This window comes from Leptosomus discolor, chromosome 8 (assembly GCF_034619465.1).
Source record: "Leptosomus discolor isolate bLepDis1 chromosome 8, bLepDis1.hap2, whole genome shotgun sequence".
Taxonomy (NCBI): domain Eukaryota; kingdom Metazoa; phylum Chordata; class Aves; order Leptosomiformes; family Leptosomidae; genus Leptosomus; species Leptosomus discolor.
Window position 1 is genome coordinate 32,365,859 of NC_141398.1, and position 22,007 is coordinate 32,387,865.

A 22,007-nucleotide genomic window follows, 5' to 3' on the forward strand; every position below is an offset into this window, starting at 1 on the left:
ATTTTCTCAAAGAAAGGAATGTGAGAAAGATGTCTATTAGATTCCTTCACTCAGCCTGAGGGTTAATTACTCAGTTTGGTAGACATTTGAAAATATTATGTTACCTCTAACGGCAAAATTGATAGAAGCTTTTTTCAAGCTCACTTTATGTCATTATGGCAGATTAAATTAACTAATCATAAATTATTGGCTAAAGTACATCTGCTATTCACTAAACCTGTAGAAGGAAGGGAAGGGGTTTTTTTCTGAATAAGTAGTAAATGCCACACAGCAAATTAAAGACCTTTTCAAACCAATAAACATACATTCAAACAACAGAAGTTGGAAGCATCCCAAAGATGGCAACAACAGCTTCTGAAGACCATGGCAGCAGTCTAACACTGAACCTGTAACTGATGTGGAAAGGCATCAACACTGCAACGCTGTAGGGGTACAGCCACAGATCAAAGACGGTCTGTTAAAGAGTAAAGAAGGTAAATTAAAGGAGAATAAGCATCACCACAATATTGTTAGATGTCTTCAAATACCAATATGACATAAGAGGTGCATGTTTACAGCCTTTATTTCCAATATCACCTTCTGTATTCTGTTCAAAGGGGCTGAATGTACCATGTGCTTCCAAGGAAAAGTTGGCAGTATACGTCACTGATCTAGAAGACAATATAGATTTTACAGTATTCCTTTTGTTACCCTCTACATTGCAGGATGTACACGTGACAGCTAATACTGTGTCAGTATGATTGAATTCCTAAACAGGGCATGGACAACTGAAGTTAGAGATGTGTGGGAGCAATGGACAGAAAACACAAGCCTTCAAGACGTCTTCTGTACAGTATAAAGTATTGAGTCCCTATATGTAAGCTCACGCTAGACCAGCTCAATCAATCACATTAAATGAGGATTTTCTTTCCTTTGGAAATAATAAGGAGGAAAAGCAGTATTATACTACATTACATGTGCGTTCGCATATCCAGTCGTCAGTTAAAAAGGACTTTGTTTTGGGATGACTAGACAGCTTGCCTCTGTCTAGGAAACTAGCTTTGCTGAACACCTCCAAAAGGAGTTCAAGTAAAACAATCAGCCTCCCAGTGAACATGTTTAGAGGGAGGGTAAACAAAACGTTGACAAATCTGTTGTTTTCCTTCAGGTGTCACAGAGCCTCATGAAGCTTTGGGGTCATCCAAACAGCCCAAACTTAGTTAAAGCATGAACTCTCAACATATTGTAATGTCTGGAGGGACACAGCATTCTGTTCACCTGTTCTTGGGTTCCTACTCCATCAGCCCCTCGAGGCAGATGACGCTCTTAGTACCATCCAAGTCCTTTTCCCTCATGTTTTCCCCCTCATTTCGTGTTCTCTGAATAATATTCCCCAAACCACCTCCTATGCATGATGCATACAGCTACAAAAAAGTCAAGAGGAATGAAATAGAGCTACATAAAGATTTAAAGGAAAGCAGCAAGGAAGGGAATTGCATCCCTCACCAACATGCAGCAGGTCATGATGAGCTTTAGTCCTGCAGTAAAAAAAAAAAATCTAAAAACTTTCTCTGAAAATAAAAGAAAGCTTAGATCACCATCAGTCACTGGATAACCTATTTTAAGCCCATCAGAGACAGTGCGCTGATCTCATGTTGCTAATTAAAAATGATAGATGCATCAATTAATCTCTCTTCCTGTCCCCTAGTCTTGATATGAGATTTTTCAAAGGGACAAATGGTAGTTATGGGCCCACAAGTACCATTTCAGTCCTGAAAACTTGTGCCTTTATCAACATAAACCCGACCTTGTCTCTTTACACTATGAAATGACAAAAGGAAAACCAGAGGAAGCTTTGCCACCCTAAAAAACACAACAGATTTATAATTTTGGAATAATCTTATTCTCTGTACGATGAGTATTGCTACATAAACCCTTCCTGGGCTCCAATCTGAACTTGCTCGTTGATAGATGAATAAGCCTCTGTTGAACTTGGCAGAGAGAGATGTCCTATGTTTAGGCTGTTGATTGAAACTCAATTGCAATACTTTCTATGGAGCAGTCAGAGACACTCCACTATTTAGGAAAGAAGCAATGAAGGCAATTTATTTTTATTCACATTGAAATGGAGACAAAGATAAAGGTCCTGCTGCTAGCTTAGCAAAGTGCCAGTCACGTAAAGCAAGCCAACAAAACAGGTTATCTTTTCCCCTTTTAATATATGTATCACCAGGCAGTGAAATAGAATTGGGGTGTACAAGGTTAACAAGCCAGCATCATGTTATGAAGCAAGCGATAAAATTGTCTTACAGTTCTTAACTCTGACCTGTTCCAGTGAAAAGCTGCCAAGCAGAATTATGTCATCCTGAACATTGCTCTCAAACTGTTCAATATATGAAGGAATTTCTTCATCTTCAAGCTCCCTGTGAAGGTCACATGCCTTACTGGAGCTGACAGGCATCACAGAGTCTGGAAAATCTTCACCGGCGACACAGGCTACTTGAAAAAAAAAAGTGGCAGATTATCTTTTTAGCAAATGGGAGTTCATTCACTGGTTAGTACAGTCTCAGTTAACATGTTTGGCCCACCAACATTTTAAGACATCAATTCGTGCCATAAAATGAACAGTAACAAATAATAACAGTAGAACAAATGGTGGGTTCCAAGTACCATTACCAGGAAAACTCTCCTCAAAAGCAACATCAGCATACAGGTACAAATTTAGCACACACAGCTTGTTCCTTAAAAAATTTTTAAAAGAGGTATGCTGCATTTCCATGGTCATTTTGCTTCCCTGCAAAATCTTAAAGGAATTGGAATTTGGCATGACTGGCTATTGCTCCTGAAGAAGAGAGGGAATAACTGCAATTGAAAGGAAGTTTTAGGCAGAGCCGCACCTAGCATTTCATCTTCCTCCCGCTCACCTCAAAGGATCAGATTCCTCCCCTAGGTGTGTGTGCACAGCTCCTGCCTAATTAATTGGGTCCAGTTCTGCTCTCACCCACATCCTTCACCTAATTGCACTGTGGTGACCTATGTAGAATCAAAGGGTACGATGTGCTGGGCATAAATAAAAATAAATCCCACTCATAAAGTCGATCTTCAAGAGAAGCTGGGTCCCTTTTTTTCAGTTTAATTCATCATGCTACATTAAAAAAAAAAAAATCTTCTCATTGATATCTGCTACAGTACTAATACTAGTTAAGGTCATAAATAATAAAGACAAGTATTTCTGCTCATTTCTCTACGTTAGGATCACTAAGACATGGCAGCTATCAGGTTGTCCACATCTGACTTTATCTTTCTTGCCTCATATTTCTGCATGTAAGTTTTTATAGTTCTCTGTGCTTTTCTCTGAGCCTTTCTCTTCAAGAAACTGCCATATCTAGTTATTTGCTTTTCTCCTTGTCCATCCTAAGACATGAAAGTAGTTAAAAGACTTTTTTTTTCCTCACTCCTCTTTGAAGTTTCTCATTCTTTAATGAAGACCAGAAAAGGAAAGATAAAACTAAGGCTATTAACATTTTCAGTTTTGCTTACTATTCATCGTTTAATGACTTTAATTGTTGAGCCTCCTGAGTACTTAAATCACCTCGGTGCCACCAACACACAGGAAGTAGGGTGGGGTTTTTTGTTTAATTACAACAGGATACAATTCAAAATCATGTTGAGGGAAGTGTACAGTAGATATAAACAACCTAAACCATTACCTTAGGGTACACAATCTCTTCACGTAGCATCTTACAAGCCTAATGAAAAGTGATTTGACCTACAACTATTAACTGAAAAAAACAAAGCAATATTTAAATTTACTGTAACATTAAGGATTTGGCTAGGAGAGAGACAAATCCAGGAAGAACAGGGAAAGAAAACATTGCCAACAGCAGAAGATGCAGCATCGTTTGTTCCCCTCGATGCTGTGCTGTACACAATGGGCCATATGCTCAGCTGGTATAAATCAGCTGCTTTAATGCTTTCACAGGACCAGTGCAAGTTTACATCCTGGCAAGACTGTACATTCTTATCTCAGGATCCTCTGGGTGTAAAGAGATAGCCCTTATATATCAAAAAAGGAATAAAAACATTCAGCTCACAAAGACAACTACTCAGTGATTCATCAAAATATCCTTTTTCTGTTTATTATTTTTTGTGAGGAATTATATCAAGTGAACTCAGCTTTGGTGGAAGACACTGGGCTCATTAAGACATGTTTTGTGGAAAAAGCAAAAAAGAGAGAACGTTTTCAAAAGCCTTTTCAAGGGAAGTAATTGTTAAAAATACAGAGATAAATTATGATTCAGATTTGAAAAATATTTGATGAAAAAAATACACATGCTCATTTAAGCACAGCTGGAAAAACTGTTCATTTGCCCAAGTTGAAGATAGGGAGAGGACAGGGTTGTTCCACCAATCTATTCCTTCCACACTGGCTTTGCAAAGAAACCTCTGAAACTCAGTCGCCATCAGGTTGCTCCTTGTCTGAAGTGACCCGCAAGTTAGAGGCTTGAGATGCCGCCCCGGAGCAATGCTTGACCAAAACAAAGCCTCCACCTCCTTACTGTACAAAAGTAACCACTGTGTTAAAAACGTTACTGCTTTGTACACGCAGGACGAAATGGCTGAGAATTTGCAACAAAGCTCATTGATAGATTGATAAACTAATTAAAAACTGGCTGCTTCAAGTTGTTAGCATTTCCATCAAACTTTTCATTGCCTCGGCTGAACTTAGCACTGCAAGTCACACTTTCCACATGGTTTAAATCACCTCTCCTTAGCACAGGCTCTATTTGCAGATGCTGTGCTGTAATTAAAACAACCTCTCCAGTATTAGCTTGGCTGCTTGTAACTTTGTTTACTCATGCATTTATCCATCAGATAGCAGTGGTTTATACACTGAGATGAGAATTTAAAGGGTAGGTTCTCCAGCAGACTACACCTCAGTGTGGGTTTGAATGTATAAAACAGCTATAAACTCCATATGGAAAATGTATTTTGGCTGCCTGGTTCTAGAAGACTCTGTGTATAAAATGTAGCTAAAAAAGTACATCACCAAAGCCTCATGCATCAGTTTCCGACAACTAAAATGCTGAAAATCCTTGCACTTCACTTTTTCGGTTGTTGCCAAAGAATAATATAATATGAAGTATTTTTTATGGTATTCACTTAGCATCATTTTAGATGTGCATGGATCATGACCTTATGTTGTTTGAGAGATTTTATCCCTAGGTAAAAAATATACAGTCTACATCTTTCTCCAAAAAAAACCAAACCACAATGTTGCCTTTTAAGTTGCCTTGCAATGTGAACTAACACGTATCACAAGAGCATCCAACAGGTTACTCAGTAACAAAATGCTCTAAATATACAATTGTATAAATTTTGAGCCATGTTCTTTCCTTTTGGGATCATCTATTAGTTAGGACTGTATGACTACGTGATTTTTCAGCTCAGTGGTCAAATGAAGGAAAGAAGCAGTTCTCTAAGAGTGGAACCAAGTGAATCCTAATTTTCTATGGATTTTCTGATGTCTAATAAGGGTCAAATTCCCATATTAGCTTTTCCCTCAATGGAGACATTAATAATGCTTGTCTGCTCTGCTCAGCGGCCCACTTCCATAAAACTAGTAGGGAAGTCAGACCTGTGAGACTTGCTTTTTGTTAAAAAAAGGAGGTTGGAAGTGAATAACAGGTTCAAAAACTGGGAGGCAGAAATATGCCTGATATATGCACACAGAGGTGGAGACTGCACAGGCTTTGCTTCCTCAGGAAGATCTTGCTCTCTTCTGGATTTTATTCAGCCAAGCTGAGAAAAGTAAAAAATTCAGCTAGGATGGGGCACAACATTCACCCACGGGACTAGCTCTGATACCCATTATGGTACTTTTAATAAATAAAATCACAGAGGCACTGCTTGAGACACAAGACACCAGTGGGTTGCTCATGCTAGCAGGGGGCGCTTTGACGTGCATCTGGACTGCGAGACACATGTTAATACATTTGCTTGCTCTTGAATTTAATTGGTGAGCTGGCAGCTCAGCAACCTCAGTGAAAGATCACCGTCTGCAGAGTACACCGTGTACGTTCGAATGACTTTGGATGGATGAGAGATTTGAACCTGTCTCACACCCCACAAAGCCAAACTGTAATAAGAGCGTTTTGGCTCTCATGGTCTCTTGATAAAACTTAGTTGGAGAAAAAGACATTTTTGGTTCAAACATACCTGGTGAGTTTAAACTATAAACATTTGAGGTGATCAGTGAAATCTTCTCTCTAAATATGCTATCTGCTATTATCCTCTGTAAAGCATCTGTTCATCTTAACAGTATATTATTTGTAATATAACAAATTTTTAGGCACCTAGCTGAAGGAGAGAGTAACCACTGATGAACAGGGAAGGCTTCCCCTTCACTCCCTGGTTCCCTTGCTTAAAAGTGGATGTTCAATTTGGCTTGCTTACCTTTAGCCATGCAAAAAGCAATTATCACATCTAAGTCAGTCGCCCAAGACCGTTCTAGAGCCAAACGAAAGAGAAGAACTTCTTCCAGGGCATAATTTGTCTAATCAGCTAAGAGATGTCTGCACGAGGTGGGCTGTACTGCTGCCCAGAGTGCTTCTCTTCCCCTCTCCCACCACCATGGGGGAGCCCCAAAAGTTAACTTTCAGAAAGCTAATGGAAAGGGTACTAGACCCCACCCTGGGGCAGCCTGTAAATGACATCAGGACATCTTCCTTAGTCACACAGGGTTATTTTGATGATAAAGTTATTGAAGAATATGAAATGCTATAAATATTGGTAGACGAGGACTGCGTAAGTACCACAGATAGACACACGGTTGTCAACCTTTCCTCTAGAAATAACATTGACTTCATGGCCAAACATGTTTTTATTTTAATCTATGTTGCTGAAGGAGAAAAGCGACAATCAAGCCGCAGCACTGTGATAATCTGTCTCAGCAACGTGGAGCTCTACATTAAAATACAACAATAGAGAGCTTGCTGATAATTTCTTAAAGGTTTTGCTTAAACTATCTGCATGAATTTAGCTGTGACGGATGTACTTTCCTTTCCTTGCATTTAAAATTAGACAAAATGGGTTTTGAAGATGTTACTGGTATGACGAGTCCCAATTCAAGGGGTTTTGCAATCCTACATAAGTGCAAATGTTTACCTCTTCTAGGAAAAAAAAGTTGCTTACAAACTAAATACTCATGAAACATGTTGCAGCTCCTGGAGCTCCAGTGCTGAGGCCAACCTCCTGCTCTCTCTCTGTCAGAGTAGGTCCTGTGTATAACTGAAGTATAACAGGAAACCTCATACAGATTCTAAGAACAGAAAATACTTTTCCACAAAAGACCCCTGCTGAAAAAGGAGGGGGGATACCCTAAAACACAAAGGCAGCTCTGAGCCAGGGCTTCTTCATATGTCACTTCTCCTAGGATGAACCAGAGGAGAGCAACAGACATGCACCTTGTGTAAAGGCTGTGGTGGCAATGAATCATGAATTAACTGGGTGTTAAATAACACCTGTAAAACAAGTAAAGCCAAAGTAAGGCTGTTGGCTTAAGGTGAAGAAATCTCCTACACTTCGTTGTTCTTACCGTAGGAGGAACATCAATTTGTATTTTCTAACAAAGCCACACAAAACATTTTCTTACTCACCTCTTAGTGTAAATCCTAACATAGATAACCTCAAACACTGTGAGGCATGACCCATGCATCTGACAAAAGGCCCACTCATTTATGAGCTTAAATAAGAATGTCGATTTCTAGTTTTGAGCACATAAGCAATCGTATTTCTAGTCTTCTTTCATAAGGGTAGAATTCAACACGTAACGAAGCCGCCTAAAGAAAGCATGCCACTTAAGTTACACTTAAAACCACATAAATATGACTCAAAACAAAAGCATTTGGGGGAAAAGGTCTTAAAGGCTCACATTAAAATCGATGTCCCTTTTGCTTCTGAGTTCAAGGGGATGGATTACCCATTTTCCTCCTTGCATACAGACTCAGAAGAGTTTTCTTTTTCTTTATACAAATTATTTTGTTATTTACCTTGGAGATCCAGCATCTTGTTTTCTTCATTTAAAAGCTTCATCAGTTTACCATACAGGATTTGCTCATCAGATTTCACAGGATCTTAAAAAAAAACCCAACAGCGAAATATCTATTGTTTCTTCCAGTAATATTTCAGGAAACACTGTTTTAAACTATAAATAACAATATAAAAATAAAAAAGTTAAGAAAGCATTTGACACTTTAAAATAGTTTTCACAGGGCTAGTTTCATAGCAGAGGTGACTGTCACTTTCTTCTGATTTATGAGAGAGAGCTTAAAATATTTTTTTTTTTTAAATGGTAAGCAATATTATATCTTGGACTGAAACTGGTTTACTAATTCTGCTAATAAACTACTTGAAATTATTATCTATATTCGAATAGCCAGATGAATTTTATTTGACTCTTAATAAAAATCAAAGTACCTAATTTCTTTTCTAATGTGGTTTTGAATCTTTATTAGAACTTTTACCTTGCTGTCCATAATACTAACACATTATCTAATATGAGTACTCATTACAGCACAGGATGAATTTTGATTTTGTGGCTGGTCAGTCATTCAAATTGCCAGTAACACCTGTAGATTTTAAAAAGGAGCAAGAAACACACACACACCTCTCCCTTTTTCTATGAGACCTAAAAAAAAAAAAATAAATTGAAAATCACTTCAAGTGTCTATATTCAAGGAATAAACGAGCAGTTGAGACCGTCTTCTCTCCAGATCTCTCAGACCCTGGCTCCTGTAAGACATCAGTGAAGACAGGCAGGTAGAAGACCAATGAAATGCACACAAATTAGGTGAATTGAAGTACAGCTACAAGTAACCTTGGGTAGCTCTTTTGAAGTGTCCAATAGAATCTCAAAGAGTAAATTTTCTTTACCACAAAACTTCAGAGGCAAGTTTTTCAATTACGTTGAGCATTCAAAGAGGGAGGCTTCTGCAAATGTCTTCTGCAACTACAGAATCTTTTACATTTCTTTTAGCATGTAACATTGAAATGTTCCCTTGGCAAGGGAGGGAGGCAAATCCATAGTGGGTTGTTGTTTGTTCTCAGGGCATTATCAACTCAGACAAATTTCCAGAAAAAATTTAATTTATCAAATATAGAAAAGATAATTGCCAATATCTTAATTTTCACTGAATAACCCATTAAAGAATCCCATATGATGAACACATTAAAATGATATATAACTTTGTATAATAGAGTTAGTGGCTGAAGATTTGCTTTTCACCAGCTATTCTCTTTGGGCATTGGGCCTGAATTGCGTAAGTAATAAGATGACTGTAACTTTAAAGTGTGCCCTGATTTCTTCATCTTCTGCTTTTCTTGTTAGTGACAAGCTGCTAGCTAGAAAGAGGAGGTAGATAAATGCAGTTTCCAATCAATGGGTGACTGTTCAGGACCAGACTTAAGTTCTGACTGTCCTTTTATCTCTGTTCACTAGACACAAATGTAGGTCTACTTCTATAACATATCTGCAAGGAAAATAAAACCAGACAAGAAACCTGCTTTGTGAGTATCACCAAATCAGACTGGTTGAGGTGCGAAGGGACCTCTGGAGGTCATCTGGTCGGGCCCTTGTGCTCAAACAGGGCCACCTAGAGCTAAGTTGCCCAGGACCACGTCCAGACAGCTTTTCAATACCGCCAAGGTAGAAGACTTGGTCTTGGCAGAGGTGTTGATAAATACAGTGTATAACTGCCCTGCAGATGTCAACACAACCAACCTGAGACCAGTACCATTGCTAACAGACCTTTAATAAGTGTTACCCCAACCTATGAGTGACATTTCTGCTGGGGAGAAAAAGGAGGAATGTCAAAGGACAGCTGTTCACACATGGATCTCAGGTCTACCCTGATATGCAAGTGCCTAAAACCACCTCTCCACTCCCACCCCCAGAAGTGGATGGACTTTCTCAGAGCTTTCAGCTGTTCCAAATTTGAAAAAAACAAACAAACAAACAAACAAACAAAAAAACCCCACAACAACAACAACAAAAAAAACCCACACCCAAGCATTTAAGTATGTGTCACGCAGCTTCTTCAACAGAGGCAAAAGAACATTTCCTCCCTAAGAAAACTGTACTTCCATGTATCCCTTGTGTCACCACTCTATCCATACATGCTTTTAGGTGCACACATACAGTTATAGAAATCTAATCCGCTTTTCATTCTCTGGTTATGAAGAAAATCATGACTCATGAAGCCTTTTCATAAGATGAACCAAGTCAGTACCAACAGAAAAAAAAAAAAACAGCTTTCATTTAAAAACTCTGGGCCAGAAGTTGACTTCCAAGGCAATACATTGCTGTCCTGTACAATGAATAGGAAAATTATAGGGGTTAGATTAGTTCACCCTTGATATACTTCGACTTTTTTTCACCAGTACACAGAAAAACAAGTTACTGATGTGCATTGGAGCCTGCTTTTCTCAAGTCACACGAGATTTTGCCTCGGAAGTTTAAACCTCCATATCTACATGAAGTAAAAGTTTCTCATAAAATTTCAGAAGTGACCTACTTTGAGACCCTTTAGAGCAGGTAAACTTTTTAGATTTGACTACAACAGTGTGTGTATAGAGTCTCTGCAGTACAAATAAGCACAAGATTTAAAAAAGCAAAGTGCTAGCAAGGTAATACAGTAGAATTTGGTCTTGCGTGCTATTGGGTTGTTAGGGCTTAACAACAGGAGCTGGGCCAGAGTATTCAGTGCATAGCTAAGCACTTCATCAGCATGATGATGTTGTTTAAGTCCATGCAAATTCAGGCAGGCCCGTTCCCACCCTTTTTTATCTAAAAGCCATGACAGTGAAGGAGAATTTCCTCCCCTAGACAATACCTCCTAGTTAATCTCTCTCATACCTATGCATAACTTCTGTTCTCCCAGCTCTGCAGAGTCACACCCTCCCACTCCATCTCTGCTAAACTGGCAAAAAGAAAACCAAAAAACCTCCTTGTGTGCTGGGAACTTTCACAGACTCTAGGGTTTCCTTCTGTTTGGCAAATACACGTTCAGCTCAGTAATAAAATTGCTCTCCAGGAAGGACTTTGGGAGCAGGGTTGCAAGAAAGCTGCAGCTTAGTACCCAGTTCTGAACTAACTTTGTTAACTAACGACAACATGGTGTAGACAATGTTCTCAGAGCATGCTTCATTTTGCTATGGTAGGGGAGTGAATACAGCAAAGCCTCACTTCTACCCGTCCATTAACTCACTGTCCTTGATCAAAGACTATGTACACTGCCTGCCGCGTTGAGAGCCATTAAGGCTTGTAATTTAAATTGTAAACTTCAATATTTAAATAGAACTGCATATGTGATCTTTGTCACCTCATTTTTATGAATGGAAAAGAATATTCTGACACCAAAATTACATACTTAATTCTGCCTCACCTTCTTCACTGACCTCCATCCCACACTGCCTTGGGTTTATTTCCTCATCCATCAACGGGTCAAAGTAATTTCTGCTGTATTCATTTCCTGTGGAAAGCACATGAAGTAAGGGTCAGCGATTATTAGAAGCACATGAACCAAAATGTTAATTTTGAAATCGACACCAGCAAGCAAAGGGGCATTTTTTGCTATTTTATAAGCTTAATTTTTTTAACAAGTCCTCTAATCCTACCAGTACTGCAATTATCATCTTGTGAAAGGTCAGAAAAGGTAATTCTGGAAACAAGTGCACTTTATGTTACTTTTGCTCAGGAACTAATGAGAAAATTTCTCAAATTTAGATGATGGAAAGATAGGAAAAATTTAAAAAAAAATCCAACATCCCCAAGATAAGCCAAATTATTCTTGAAACACATTGTACAAGCGAATTACCCATGCAGCAGAGGAATTTGTGTTTCATAGCTGACCCTTCCAATTTCAACAGTTTTAAATTTCACCACTGAGGTTTCAACGTCTAGTGCATCTTTAATACTGTATTCAACCAGAGAAGTGTTTAATTACAGAGGAGATACTAGAATACTGCCTCATTAATCTGAACAGCAATTATATTCAGATGGACTAGGTAACTAATCCAAGATTTTGATGGAATAAACCCACTCATTTTAGTATTTTCCATTTCAACAGCTAGTTTTATCTGCTCTTTAGAAACCAATCAACTCTACAAATAAAAGTCATTTGTTAGACTTATCAAGGAATTATGCAGCATCTAGCTGCCTAGAGGAACTTCCCGTAAAAGCCAGAATTTTCTTTACACAAAGTGGGAGTGAAGGCTTCTTCCTCAAAATATGTCATTCCTTTAGCAGAAGTCCTACACTTCATTAAAACCATCCTCATGTTCATTGGTTTTGCAAACACAGTAAACTACTACTAAACAGAGAAAAAGGAAAATGATTAAGTCCATATCAACTTTTAAAATTGCTGGAATAGACATAGATTTATATCCTGGAAAACACACAAGAGCTAAATATACCAGGGGGCTACTTCATTCAAGATACACTGTAGTAGTCTACAGTGTATTTGTTTTAGGATCAAAAATAATCCAAGCAACAGCTCCTTTTCAGAGACTAAATGAAACTTTGATCTGAAACTAGGTTTAATTTATATTTCCGGACTGGCACATTTTGACTGTCAGTCTCGGTTCCTTCAGTGTAGTAAGTACAAGAACTGAAAATTTGCTTTACCTTGAGGTCTCAATAAAGAAAAAATAAATGAGTTTCATTTTTGTTACTTTATCTGTCAACAACTACTAGGCTAGTATGAATCTTGGCAGTATGTAATCAAAGTCTTATGTACTGCAATAACAGAGCCATTCTACCTTATTCACTGTAATTGTTTTTCTCTAGCACAAAGCACCATGATGTTATATGAACACCCCTTCACACACTGGTAAAATAATTCACCCATGTGCTAAAAAAGAAAATGATGATGCATTTCTTTATTCAATTACTTCACAGTTGTAAATGTAAATTGCTGGAAAGTATGTTGCTACCATAGAAGCAATACTCAGCTAGTGCATAGGCTTTTTACACAGTCTTAATATCACAAGAGTTTTTATTGGTTTTTAATACCCCCTGGTTTTAATCCTGTAGGTCTGGTGTGAAACTGAGAAGTAGACTTTCAGACAACTCTTCTGGACAGAGTAATTGGCGTTTAGGAGGAAGTGTCATATTGTGTTTGAGTCTGTGAGGCATGGAAACCATTATTCAAAAGAGAGATTCATTGACAAATACCATTAAACAGCTTGCTCTTTGGTCCTCTTAAAAAAAAAAAAAAAAAAGAACAACCTCAGCCCTTCTTTGAGGAGTATGAGGTGTTTCATACAGGACTTTGGGCTCTGTAAGAACCACACAGAGCTGGCGACAGAAAATTATACAGAAGTAAAAAAAAGAACCAGGTTTAATCTTTCCAGAGCAACATACACGCTTTAAAATCTACATAGTAAGGTTTAATAAATAGTAAATGCCAGAATCACCTCCTAATGGTGATTTTATAGATAACAGGCCATTTTAAACTGCAGGACTCCAGAGAAGACTTTCAGTGAAGTTTTCTGAAGAGTCGAACTCCCTGCAAACCTTAGATCACTGCTTTTGGTGGGGCTTTCTGGGGTTTTTGATCTTTTTTCCCCCCTCAGCTCAACATACACCTTGAGAACTTGTGTGACCAGGAGGTCTGGGCTCTGGGCAAGTCTTAGGATTTGTTGGGGGCAGAGGGAGTTGCTTTAGTTTTAGAATACAAAATTATCAATTTTAGTCAACATAACATACCGCCCAAGGCATTTTGCTAATAACATTTTGTGAGCATGTGAATGGATTACTAATCATTTCACATTTGCTTTTGGAAATATTTGAAAGTATAACATGTAAATTAACAGTCCACTAAGGAATTCACGTCGCTCTGCTTCGTGATATAAACACAGTAAAGTAAATGTTAATACAGAGCTTGCTTGCAGGTATTTTGAACAGCAGTGTATAGCTTGCTGCTTTCAGACAGCAACTTACTTTGAATACCTGCTCCTATAAAGACTTGGCCAACTTTAGAAACCTCCGTCTTTGCTTTGATCCAGAGGCTCACACAAACCCATTAACTCAATTTGAAAACCTATTCACCCCTCAAAATTGTGTTATTTCGTGTGAAAAACACAATGAACAATTCAGGAAACTGGAATTGAAGTGCAAAACCACAGACTATCTATACATTCAAATAAAAATGGATAGAAGGGTGTTGGCACAACAGTGACCAGGTGGGAATTTATACAGTTTAATTAAAGCAAGAGGAGTCGCTAATAAAATTAGCATAATCCTTGGATGCAGCCCATGGGACTGCGCACGTATTACTAGGACTGGATGAAACTCTAAGATGGCTTTTAAGCTAAGATGTCTGTAGTCAATTATACAATCTATGTCCTGAGAATACCACAGAAATAGCATGACTAAGCTACACTTCCACAATGTCTTCTGCTCCACAGAAAGTCCAGGTAACCTGTATCGGTATTACATCAAGGGTACAGGATGGAATTTGGATGACAGGCAATTATTCCATTTATACAGTACTATCGATCTAGATTTTTAATTAACGAAAGACTAGACAAATCTCAGTTGGATTCATTAAGCACCTCCTGACCAATATAAAAATGAAGGAATTATTAACAGCCAGGTGACTGATTACTAAAAGCTTAAATAAGAATTTACTGGTGCTTGTTTTCAGAATGATGCTGGGTCTTAGTAAAAAAAAGCAAACATTTTGACATGAGTCAGCTTTCATTAGAAGACAAAATGCAGATTATGGTCTGAGCAAACTTGCCTTACTAACAGCTCTCCCTTTTCAGGCAGCAGTGTGGTCAACGTGTCTCTACAAATGACTGCGTAGAACTTTACAGGGCATTACAAAGGCAACTCATAAAAGCCTTGGCATAAGATAGAATAAGACAGAGACATCTTGGAAAGATGAAATTCCAGTCTGAGACAACATTTTGAGCCAAAATGCTTTTGAAACATAGTGATACAGCTGGGAATGGAAAAGAAGAGTCCTCCTTTCCACACAGCTGTCTTAAAACACTGATTTCAGCAGCAATTCCTATTAGAGAATATCGTGGTAAATACTCATTGTCTCCATTCAACAGAACTGAACTTGTTTCCCTAGGGATACTTTTCATTTTACTTTGAGGGTATATCCCTTTCAGCAGCCCAAATATAAGCTTCCATGCTAGTGTGTTTTCCAGTTCTTTATGAGAAGAATATGTGACCGCATGAGCCAAAAAAGCATCCTGGGGTTAGACCTGAATCCTCTCTAAGAGAGGTGCCCACCTCAACTTCGCCAGCAAGAACTAAGACTTGGGATCAGGAGGAAAGGGAGAGAAGGGTCTCACCTCCTGCATTTCCAACTGCTTCACCTATTCGCCCTTCCTCAAGACGTGGCATGTCTTGTGACTAGCAGTCCTGCTCACTTGTTTTCATTATTCAGTACCTACATTGACAAAGCTTGACATCTGCAAATTACTTCTTTGTAGATACAGGTCTTTGCTTCTAATACGCACTTGGGGGGGAGGGGGATCTACAAATAATTACTAAAAAAAAATCAAAATAATTAAAGCATAAGAGAGAAGAAAGAAGCCTCCCCCCTTGAAAAGAACACTCACATAATACAGAAGTAAAGAAAAATAAAAAAATCATCATCAACAACTGCATAAACAGTGAGGATTGCTGGACAGCAAAAAACTGACTGGATTTCCAGTAAATTTATAGATTCTTAGTTGATTCAAACAATGATTTAAAACTGGGAAATAATTTAGGAAAGTTTGAAACTTTTGCAAGAAAATATTTTTGGTTTTTATTCCAAAATTTTGTGTTGCTAGATTTACTCTCACATCTAAATGTCATAAAAATGTTAAAAATAAAAGTTTACTTTTGAACAATACAGTGAATTGATACGTAATCCACAAAACAATGTTAACTCGGTTCTCATTCTAGCAAGAAAAAAAGAGAGAATTATTATGAGTTAACCAGAAACTATACTTTTAGCTTGAATGTTTAATTGTCTTTTCTGAACCATGATATCTGTTACATTTACCTCAGTTCATGGCCATTATGAATGCCTTTAATTAAATTTATATAGGCTGATCTAGGTTACATATAGAAGCTGAATGCCTTAATTAAGACATATTATTTCTATTTTAGATTTACATCTAACATAGTCTATATTGTAAGTATAGATAAATATTATCAATGTTATTTCAGATGTAGATCTACAGTAAGATTCCTCGGAAGCACAAAGTTATTCCAGATTATGACCAAATACGTGAGGTGGTTTAGAGTGTTTCTATGTAGAGCTTCACATTTTCATGAGTATCAGGCAGAATTCAATGAAAAATTACGTGTTAATGGCATCTTCAAACTGAAGAATATTAAGCAAGTGACCAGGCAGTAGATTATAACTTGGAAACACAGCTTGTTAAATACTGCCGTCACCGGGCGACTTCTCAATTTCTAAAAAGTTTTAAGGGTGTTGTATGTCATTTTCCTTATCCTCAGTGGAGACCGTAGGTGATGAGTAAACCACATAACTCTGTCTTGTGTTTATGTTGCAAGGCTTGAATAAACTCACTTGTCAGCTTTGACAGGTCGCTGGCAGCACAGACTGTGCTGCGCCTTCCCCGACACTTGAAAAATGCTGCACCACACTCACAGCACCCACATTTTTTCCCCTCCACTCCTTGAAGACTTACCACATTTGCTGCTGTTTAAGCAACAGTACAACATGAGAATTTTTTTCTTTTTTCTTTTTTCTTTTTTTTTTTTTTTTTCCCTTGCAGGCAGAGGGCACAGTACCAAGGGACATCAGTGTGAGACCTGCTGCTTTTCCTGGGGAAATGCTGTTGGCGAAGGCGTGAGAAAAAGATTTACTGATGATGGAGATCATTTAGGAATGTTATTAGATAATGTGACACACATCAATGGGGAAAATGGATACTGAGTGCTCCCAGGCTGGTAGGCTCGGCTGGTCCAACACTATTCCAGTGAGGGACCTTGCCGAATGTCAAGGGTCCAACAGCACTATTATGAAGCAAACCATTTCCAAGTGTAATAAGTTGGCCTTAAAAATATACATTCAGTCACTTCCGAAAGAGTGTTTCCCAATTATAGAATGCATCCATTCTTCACAATTCTTCTCCCCCTACCTTTCTCAAATTCAATTTTAGCACATTACTTAGATGAGTCGTACAGTATCCCTGTTGTTGAAATTGCATGCAATGGATCACGTTTTGCACACTACATTACACCTTGTGCCGTTCTGCTGATTTCAATTGGATTACACATTGTGTAATTCAACGCAAAATTACTTCCAATGACAACCCTTTTATTCCTATGCATACATGGTGATCCATCAAGCCCTGCATACCAGGTTTGTCATTTCTATTTCAAGTCCCTGTTGGAATCAGAAAGCATGGAACCACATACACAGAACTTGAATTATTAGATATAAACATAGCCATTTTTTAAGAAAAAAGGGTACCGTTTTGATTCATATTTTTGATCTTATCGTTTATGCAAATAATTTTGTCCAACACAAATAGCCAGTGTCGCAAGCTCCTGTTTCCTTCATGTGCAACACAAACATGAGTTTCCAACAGATTCGTATTTTGTCATTCGTGTTTACTATCTCTCCAGTGGGTACTTACCATCTTTTTGGAATTAAATAAGACCCTGTTCAAAATCTTCAGCCTTCGATTGTCTGAAAACAGACTGAATTTGATGCACTTGCTGATATTTTTATCAAGTTGATATATCCCACAGCTCCTTCACAAAACCCTTTTTTGTCTGTGTATTCCTGGGCCAAGGTCCTCACCCAGTTACACTCTGGAGCAACTAAGGGCTTACATTGCTGTGCCGCAGTTGAACAACCTTAGCAAAGGCTTCTCTCTACTTTGGCTTTTGATAAGAGAATAATTATTTTATAGTGGGATTTGATGCGTAGGATGCATGCAGCACCGTGTTAGGTACATCCAACCTATCTCTACAGCCAGGAGGTGGTGCAGCAGAGCACCACATACAGACATTAATTTGCTCCCAGAAGCAGTGTAGGCATGTTAATGCCATGCTGTACCTGGGCTAATTAGACTAGATTCTGGTTTTCAATTGAAAAGAGCTTTCTTTCCCTCTTTTTTTCTTCTTTTCTTCCCCCCCCACCCCAATGTTGTTAATCTCTGTAGGCAAATTTGTTGGAGCATGATATGAGATGTTAACAGCGCCTGTTGCAGATAAAATGGTAGAATTAATTAGAGCTTTGGATTTTAGGAGATAGTTTTGAAAAAAGATTTGTGTATTGAGGATGATAGGGGGAAAAAATGAATGCTTCTTGACATTTGGAGACAATTTTAACTTGAATCATGAACATTTAGGGTGAGACTGCCACTACCCTTTGTACAAGTGCACAGGATACAGGAGAACACAATTAGCCTTTCTTTCATCTTCCATTCAAAAGCCACAGAGCATCACAGTCTCCGAAAGTGTCTATGCAACCACCAGCTACAAGGTAGACCACATAGTGGGAGGATGCTCAAAAAGCCTCATGCCTGGACTCTGCAGCTTGATTGTGTGGTCGGCACTCCAGAGAGATCATTCTAATTTGTTCTGACATATATTCCCTCTGTATGGTAGGACTGGAAATTTTATCTATCTTGGAGAAATGTGAACAGTGCCATCCCACAGGGCTCTTCTAAGGATTAACTTGACCAAATCTCTGTAGTACTGTGGTGAACACTAAGTAGTACAAACTGGTATAAGCCACCTGCACATTTTCTGATCACAGCAGCTGAGGACCGAACGTATCAAATGTTAAAACAGATTAACATTTGCTTTACAGGCCTGTGATAAAATGTTAAAAGTCCTATGTTAAGGGATTGCTTGTGACATACATCATCCATGAAGTTGAGCAACTGCCCTCGTATTCTGCCAACAGCCAAAGATGGCATTCTCCTGGAGGCTTGGTACTTCTGTCACTTGCTGGAAGCCCTTAGCTGTCTGACAGTTTGCTGGAAGCCCTTATCTGGGCAGAGATTTTACCAAGCCAGCCTGAACAGTAGGACACTCTACAAAGTGTTTTGGGTTTAAATCCCTCTGAAGAAAAAAGAGAAAACAATATTGGCTCACCTTGAGATCAGGCACCTGGCAATTGAGAAACAGGTGGGCATAGGTTCCTGTCACTTCTGGTTTGAGTCATCTAACCCCAAATATTTTTGCCAGTGAAATTTGTCTATTAGGCCTCCCATTGGGATAGTCAACATGAAAATTTCTATCAAATTCAGTATTTGCTGAGGGGAAAAAAGGCAGAAGACTTGCTCAGATTTAGTCACAAGGAGACTCCGAGTACTTTCAGAAACAAATAAATTGTACAATTTGGCAGAGACAAGGCCACAGTTAGACAACCTTAATTTCACAAGCAATATGTGAAACAAAATGAAGGTAATAGGAGTGGTCATCAAGGAGTCAACACAGAATCAAAAAGAGAAAATAAGGTAGAAGCCACTGCAACCAATTAACTGGCTGACAATCAGGGGATTAATCTGAGTAAATAGTCAGTCAGTTCCCATGGGTCACTATAATATTTATCAGCAATACCAGGTCTTCACCATATAAAAGCAGCAATGGAAAGCATACAGAAGAAAGAGTTACTCAGTGGCTTACTCCTGAACAACTGTCTACTGACTACGATGATAAAGTTTGAAATTTTGTCCATCATGGGAGATACAACAGTGGGAGACACAGAATGGCCTAACAAACAGAGCAATGGACTAGGGATCAGAGCTTTTGTTTCCATTTCCGTCATAGGACTGCAGAGTATCTGCAGATAAGGCCTCATACTCTGCCTTAGTTTCACCACAAGCAAAGGATGAAGAAGCCTTACACTTTGAGTCACAAGAACAGGCCCAACCAATTTGGTCTGAAAAGTGAAAAAGCTTCTGAAAAACTGAAAAAAAAAAAAAAGGAAAACAAGAATCAGTTCATTAACTCACCTTTTCAGGTGATGTTCTGTCATCTGAGGAAAAGGAATGAAAGAACTGCTTTTGCAGGGTGTATTGGGTCCATCTGAAATGGAGTTAATTTACCCATAGCAGCTCTCATCTTGCTGTGCTTTGTAGAGGTAGCTAGAAAGGTGTTGAGAGCACACAAGTGTTTTGGCTACTGCTGAGCAGGGCTCACAGAGCATCATGGATGTTACTCCTACATTTCCCTCAACCCTCACCAGTAGGCTGGGGGTGGGCAAGACCTTGGGAGGGGAAAGAGCCAGGACAGCTGACCCAAACTGACCAAAGGGATATTCCACACCATATGTCACCTGCTCAGCAATATAAGCTAGGTGAAAAAAGGAGGAAGGCAGGGGATGGGGGGGGGGGGGGATTCATTATTTACGTTTGTGTTCCAGAGCAACCACTACTCATAGTGAAGCCCTGCTTCCAGGGAAATGGCTGGACATCACCTGCTGATGGAAAACAGAGAATAAATCTTTTTTTTCCCTTTGCTTCCATGCACGGCCTTTGCTTTTGCTTTATTAAACTGTCCTTATCTTGACCCACATGCCTGTTGTTATATCTTCTCTCCCCTGTCCAGCTGAGGAGGGGGATGGATAGAGCAGCTTTGGTGGGCACCTGGCATCCAGTCAGGGTCAACCCACCACGCAGAAGGCTTAGACTAGATGGTCTCCAGAGGTCCCTTCTAACCCCTACCATTCTGTGAAAAGTCAATATAGCACAAACATACCTGTGAATTAAGCTGTTTGGGGGCAGATGCAGGCAAGTTGCTATATCATGGACCTCTGCACTGGCTACTTAATCTCCAAGTGATGTGTGTTCTGCAGATCAATCTCCTGTGCAGACATAGCCAAATTCCGGGAACTGGTTTTAAGGCTGTCTTGACCACACAGCTAACTATTCATGTACCTTCCCGGTATCCTTAGCACAGAGGTGTGTGAGCAGACATCTCAGAAGTAGGTGGAGGTTTTTCTAGAGAACGCTTCCCTCCGGCAATTGCTGACAGAGGAATAGTCTGTGACACTGTTACAGGATGGAGGAAATGATAGCAACCCCTGTAGCTATTATTTGCTGCCATTAGTGGCACGGGCGACGGGTGGAAAGATAATGGAAAGGCGATGCCGTGTCCATGCCCTGCCTTCAAGTGCATAGCCTGAAAATCCAGCCTGATGTTTACATAGTGTTTTCAACCTGTAATCTGCTAAATGCTGCGATTAAATAATTCTGCTTAAGGTTATAACTGGTTTTAAATTGTACAGTTTAACATGTAGCATTAGAATTGACAAATGTCATTCCCCCCAACCTGGGAGCTGAGAGCTGGAAGAACATCCAACAGTTGCGGAGGGGAGGAAACACCAAAAGGAGCAGTACACTGTATTGGCAACTGGGGAAGAAAAGGGGAGAAAAGTGAAAGGGAGCGGTGGAGGGGCCTACAACATGGTTATTTTACACAGGCTGTGCTGTTGTGCTTGGCACACATTTCCTTTATGGTAAGGAAGCCTGGCATGAAGTGGCAAAAAGACTGCAATTTTACTGGCGTAGCAAAGGTTGTGGCAACAGGCTGTGCCAGTGTGTGTGGGCACCATCCCCTAGAGAAATAACTGACAGTGTGGGGTGCAAGTCTTGCTCCCTAGGGAATAAGGAAGAAAAAAATAAAGAGACTTCTATGCTAAAAAACCATCTTTTGTAAACTACACAATGGCTCCTAAGAGCTGAGGGGCAGGAGAGAAAGCTGTAGAAGAGTTTTGGCTGCGCTATAGGATGGAGGTAGTTTTCAACACTGCGTGTGCTTTTGCTATGAGCTGAAATGACAGCAGCTATGCAACGGGGCTATGAACATAGAGCGAAGCAAAGGAAGAAAGGCTCAAGGAACCGATCCTTGGGCTCTGGCAGTCCCAAACCACAAAAAACTGCCACATGAAGGACTAAGTTACCTGTAGACTTAGTCTTCACTGAGGACTGTGAAATATGACCGTTTATACCTTACTACATTCATGTGA

At 39.2% G+C, this 22,007-nt stretch overlaps 1 protein-coding gene across 1 annotated transcript in view; it reads right to left on the bottom strand.

The window, feature by feature from the left end:
• LOC104353840 (uncharacterized) overlaps positions 1-22,007 on the bottom strand; it is a 176,041-nt gene that overhangs the window by 143,901 nt on the left and 10,133 nt on the right. The window contains exons 7-10 of the mRNA XM_086468791.1: positions 11,424-11,510; positions 8,031-8,114; positions 2,306-2,475; positions 1,276-1,403 (exon numbers count right to left, since the gene is read on the bottom strand). Of these exons, the coding sequence (XP_086324917.1) occupies positions 1,276-1,403; positions 2,306-2,475; positions 8,031-8,114; positions 11,424-11,510 (469 nt within the window). The remainder of the gene's footprint in view (positions 1-1,275; positions 1,404-2,305; positions 2,476-8,030; positions 8,115-11,423; positions 11,511-22,007) is intronic.